This window comes from Pseudophryne corroboree, chromosome 10 (assembly GCF_028390025.1).
Source record: "Pseudophryne corroboree isolate aPseCor3 chromosome 10, aPseCor3.hap2, whole genome shotgun sequence".
Taxonomy (NCBI): Eukaryota; Metazoa; Chordata; class Amphibia; order Anura; family Myobatrachidae; genus Pseudophryne; species Pseudophryne corroboree.
This window is the reverse complement of record NC_086453.1, coordinates 324,629,138-324,635,078: the sequence shown is the minus strand read 5'-3', so window position 1 is coordinate 324,635,078 and position 5,941 is coordinate 324,629,138. Positions and strand designations below refer to the sequence as shown.

Below are 5,941 nucleotides of genomic sequence, written 5' to 3'. Positions count from 1 at the left end.
CTGTTAGAAATTACAAAGAGTTAGATAATAATTGAATCCACTATCATGTTTGTTTTCCAAGGGTACAGTACGTAAAGTTTATTACAATAGTAGTATAGTCAAGCACAAATCATATTAAGTAAATGGACCTATTATCATTCTTTGAAAATATTTTTTCAAAATACAGTACATAGTTTAGGTTGATTCCAGAACTAAACCCATAAGCTGGTGAAATATGGCGTGATGTTACACTACAGTATGTGTTATAATGTTACAAACTATGGGCCAGATTCAAATCATATCGCACCCGCTCTCTCCTGTCTGAAATGAAGGGAGATAGAGGGGGAATAATCAAATGTGCACCGTTATTGCGCTGATCGCGCTCATTACAGTCTGGTTTAGGTGCGTCAAGCACCTAATCCTGACTACAGTAATGGGCGCGTTCGTGAAGAGACCCATTTGGGCACAGGTCTCTTTGCACTCATTTCAGCTCGCTACCTTTGTGGGTAGTGAGCTGAAATTAAGTTGTCGTGCCCGTCGGCAGTAGCATTAGAATACTGCCAGCAGGCAAGATAGGGGGTGGGAGGGACAGGCTAAAATTTGAATCTGGCCCATTGCATTTTATAGGTTATGCTAGTGGTTCTCAAGCTGTGTGCTGCAGCACCCTGGGGTGCCGCGGGACACTTGCAGGTGTGCCTTGGCTTGGTGGTCCAGGGACAATCTAAATAATTTATGGTCAATGTAATAGGCAATACCAGTGCTGGTGGTTTCCAGTCATAAAATATGTGGACAAACAGAAGTGAATCTTGTCTCTCACCACATAACTGACCCTAAAGATGACTCATAAACACAAATTACTTAATTCAAAATTTCTTTCTAGATTTCCCAAGAAGAGACTTTTGGCCTAAAATTCTGATACTCTAGGGTGCCGTGATTATAAACCGTTTGGGAACAACTGGGCTATACATTTGCTTGGTAATCACTGAAGAGATTGTTTGAATGAAAATATAACGAGATATGCTGGAGCTATTTAAATAATTGTTAATAAAGAAATTAGTAAAAAAGTAAAAACGATAAGCAAAATAAAAACAAAACCTAAACAAAATGTCGATTTACAGGAAAGTCCAAAGGGGGAGCCACATCCCCAGTGACCTGTTAACAATAATAAATTCACAATTGCTGAAGAAATGATACTCATAGGCGTGCGCAGGGGGGGGGTGCCTGGTGCGCACAGGCACCCCCTAATGTCTGTCACCCCCTCACATACACCTGCTGCTGCTGCAGTATCGGCGATCACAGAGTGTGCTCATTTCTGTCCTCCCGCCCATTGCGCCCACCACCCCCTCCGCTCAGTCTGGCTGTCATTCATTTGTATGGTACAGCATCACTGACATAATCCTACTCCCAGTTTCTCTAACCTGTGGGATATGTTGTGATGATGTCATGCCGCGTTCATGCACGCTCATGCTCCCACCCAGGCTCTCTCTCTCCTCATCCTATGCCAACGCCACAGAATACAGCGTTCCTCTTGGAGGAGGACAAGTTCAAATTCAATATCAATATATATTTTGAGAGATTAGGATATAATGTATGGTAATAAAATATACAAATTTAACATATATTAAACAGATTTTATCTATCTATCTATCTATCTATCTATCTATCTATCTATCTATCTATCTATCTATCTATCTATCTATCTAGCTATCTATCTATCTATATCTGTGCATCAATCCTCTATATCAGTGGTTCTCAAACTCGGTCCTAAGGACCCCACACGGTTCATGTTTTCCATGTCACCCGGCAGCTGCACTGTGTATCACCAACTGTCACATTTTAAAAATCTACAGGTGCAAAACATGAACCATGTGGGGTCCTGAGGACCGAGTTTGGGAATCAGTGCTCTATATTATTTTGTTTGCATTGAGTGCCAATATGTGGTGGTAGACACGCCTGATAGGTGGTGTTAGACATGTCCAATAGGTGGTGCTAAACACGCCCTTCTAATCGTGCACCCCCTAATAAAATGTCCTGCGCACGCCTATGATGATACTTCAAAACAAAACCCCACAACTCTTCAGTGTACTGTAGGTGGTATATAATCCTTACACATCAACATGTCTGGTACAGGACAGGACATCTCTGGGGATAGGTCAATATTATTTAGCAGCAAGGAAAAGGTTCTCTAGCTCCCTTAGCAGACCATACATTTTTTAAAGGTGTATGCTATGGCCATCTCAGAATGGTGTTAACAGAACAGAAATTTAAAAAAATTAATGCTTTTTATATATTTTTTTAAAAAGGATTTATTTTCATTATTTGACTTTAAATATGTGCTGAATACCCGTCCTTCGCTACGGAATTTTAAGTACAGTATTTCCATGCGTGTAACTTTCATTTTGAAGGACTTCCTGGAAAAACGAATTAGACTTACAACAGGGCATGCTCTGCCAATCTTTGTTTGGCTGCACCTCTGGACAGGCCTCCCCCGGATTGATGCTGTCAAATGGCTAGCGCTGAGAATAATCCACCTCCTTCTCTGCCCTGTCCCGCCTCTGATGATGCCCTGCTCAGTGCTGTGAATGCTGGGATGACAGGCCGAGCTCCGCCCGCTGTATGTTAAATATGTAAGGTTTACAGGGATAGGCTGACTCTATTTCAAAGAGCCTTAGGTGTCCTTCCTTAGCGTCTTACTCTCCTTAGGGCAGATAAGCAATGCTGATTATCAAGCTTTCTCCTTTCCTCCTATTGCTCTGAGAGATTCAGCAATGTTTAGTTCAAGTGACAGGTTAACCTCTGATAATTGAGACACTATCCTCTCCTGACTGGAAATAGTTTGGTTAAGGTACTTATATCTGAAATATATATATATATATAAAAGGCAAATACCACTGACTCATTACAAATCTCCTGAACCATAAGGCTGTACTTCCTTGCCAGTGGCAGTTGTAGAGCAGTCCATTATTCAAATAGGGGATCCACACTCAGCGATGTTTGACAGTGTTTAGGGGTGGCAGTGGATATGGCTCTGCTATTTGAATAATGGAGTGTTCTGCAACTGCCACTGCAAGGAAGTCCAGGAACAGAGCATTGTGCCCCCCCCCCACCCCTCTCAGCGACTAGGTATCGCCGCCACCATGCATTCTTTATAGCCCCGGCTGGGTAGGCTCTCTTAACTCTCCTCTGTGAGGGGGGAGTTATCTCACACCTTTTAACTCCTTTGTGTCTACATCACAAAAGAAAGCTACTGTCCAAATTTCAAGTTCCTAGTCCTTATGGTTCCGGAGATTTTGTGATGAGTATTTGCCTTTTATATATATAGATTTATAAAAGTATATATAGATTTTTTTATAAATTATTTTTTTCTTGCATTTGCAGTTTTACTATGTATGCATTAACCAACAGGCTGGGTCACACATGTGTATATCCCCTGAGACTGGCCTGTAAAGGTGGTAAGTTAAGCCTTACAGGTACAATACCCCAGGGCAGCCTAGTAGCACTCAGCTACTAGGATACTTTATTAGTAAATTAAGACAATCATTTATGTTCTATCGCTATGATAAGGGGAAATAGAAAACAGCCTTAATGTCGTAGATTGGCCCATCGTTATTCTATAACCCTTAGACATTCCCCAGTAATTACAAGTTACATAATAACCAGAGTGTCTGTATTGTGGAAAATTATGATTGGGCGCGAAAAATGCTGGAAAACAGATCTGTTGAATCCTTGGCTAATGAAGTTGAATGGTGGCAATAGAGCAAGTGTGTAGTGGGCACAGGGCTGGTGTAATCTGTGTTGGGCACAGGGTTTGTACAGTATCAGAGTTTGATGGATATGACACAGAAGTAGAAATGACAGCCAATTACTGAGTAGAAGAAGAGTTTGATGGTGTACATCATGACCACAGAGGCCGGACAGCAGAGGTCCATAGTATATACAAGTACAAGGAGCAGTGTCGGACTGGGGCATGAAGGCCCAACCGGGGGAATGCTGTTGTAGGGGCCCATGCTTAAGGGTGTGGCCAGGCTCCACTGGGGCGTGACCAGCCACCACAGAGGTTTGGCTAATCATTACAGAGTACATGTTCTGTACCCCTTGGTAAATAAATAATAAACCATATTCTTGTGAAGTATACTGTAACATATGTATAATGGATAAGGCTCCATAAGGTTCCAGGCTCTATCCTAGTGCACTTGAATGCATAATTCAAGTGCACTAGGATAGAGCCTGGAACCTGATCCCTAGAGGAGGAGGCCCTGTGGGCCAGTCTGACCCTGACAAGGAGGGTAAGTGACAGTGGTCACAGGGACGAGATCCCCACCAGCGCAGTAAGCGAGAGGGCGTAAAATAACTTTATGACACATAATAAAAAGTTAAACCAAATCCTGATTATGCATTATGAATCTAAGCCCACACGGGTTTAGTGCATCCTGCCCAGGGTCACTGACAGTGAGAGTGACAAATCCCTGAGATATTTCTCACCCTACATGCGAACGGTGTTACAGCGTTTCCATAGTGAGCCTTAGAGATAGGATTGTTAGCTTAGCACATTGTGCATGTTCTTGTAGCTGTGATATCATGTAATTGTTATGTTGTATGATGTCATCTATTTGTACTCTATTTAATGATTAATAGCTTGTGCAGGATAATCACAGCATAGGATGGCATTTTGCATATTATACTCTGATTTTATGTAATATTCTAATTTTCTGAGATTTTGGATTTGGGGTTTTCTAAAGTTGTAAGGGACAATCATCAAATTTATAACAAAGGCTTGAAATATCTCACTATGCATGTAATGAGTCTATATAATATATTAGTTTCACCTATTAAGTTGAATTACTGAAATAAATGAACTTTTGCAAGATATTCTAATTTCCTGAGTTTCACCTGTATATAATAAATATATATATATATATATATATATATATATATATATATATATGTTTAGAATGAAAAAAATTGCGCCACTTGTGAGGATAATATCACCTATGTGTTTATCTGGCAATTAAAAATAATAAATAGTTCAATATATATATATATATATATATATATATTATATATAAAATAACACTCCACAAATCTATGGGCGTCAGCTATTCCCCAGGAGTACCGGGATGGTAAATCCCTGAAGATAGTTTAAAATAGAAAAATGTTGAGGGGTTCTAAGCGACCAACGGTGTTTATACAGCTATTTAAAAGAATAGTACCCAGTGTATAAAGAATATATATACAATTTATTATAATCACAGGAGCCAATATTTTTTATATTTTTTTTATTGGCTCCTGTGATTATAATAAATTGTGTATATATTCTTTATACACTGGGTACTATTCTTTTAAATAGCTGTATAAACACCGTTGGTCGCTTAGAACCCCTCAACATTTTTCTATATATATATATATATATATATATATATATATAATCATCCCAGTTTTATGAGTTTTACTGCATTTCCCATATGTACTAAGCTTGACAATGCCAGGCTTTGGTGCGGAGGGTAATGCCAGCACCACCTGTGGCCACCGCGTGATCCTGCGTGTGCGCAGTGTAACCGACGCTGATCACAAAGAGCAGCTCTTATCAGGAGAGCTGCCCTTTGCGGTACTAATCGCATATGTTAGTATTGTTAGTACATTTGTGATTAGTATCAGTGTGATGTCACTGCCATGTGTGGCGGGATGTACTGGCAAGGGTTAGTGCATCCTGCCCTATATATGTAGTTATACTGCAGTATAATTTAGTGTGTGTTAGATTTATTTAAATATTGGTATTGTGGTTATATAGAGATAACATAACCTCTTATGAATTGGTAGTAAATATAAGGTTATATACTGTAGGTGATATACAAGTAAATCAGGGACGTGCAGTCATGGGAGGCAGTGCCTCCCCTGTCATTAATGATTAAAGTAATACAAAGAAAAGACATAAGACATATATTCTCTGTCATATGTATCCTCT

General features: G+C 39.9%; 1 protein-coding gene across 1 annotated transcript in view; it reads right to left on the bottom strand.

The window, feature by feature from the left end:
- LOC134965330 (mucin-3B-like) overlaps positions 1 to 5,941 on the bottom strand; it is a 133,878-nt gene that overhangs the window by 57,015 nt on the left and 70,922 nt on the right. Inside the window, exon 4 of the mRNA XM_063941803.1 lies at positions 797 to 809. Coding sequence (XP_063797873.1) covers positions 797 to 809 — 13 coding nt within the window. The remainder of the gene's footprint in view (positions 1 to 796; positions 810 to 5,941) is intronic.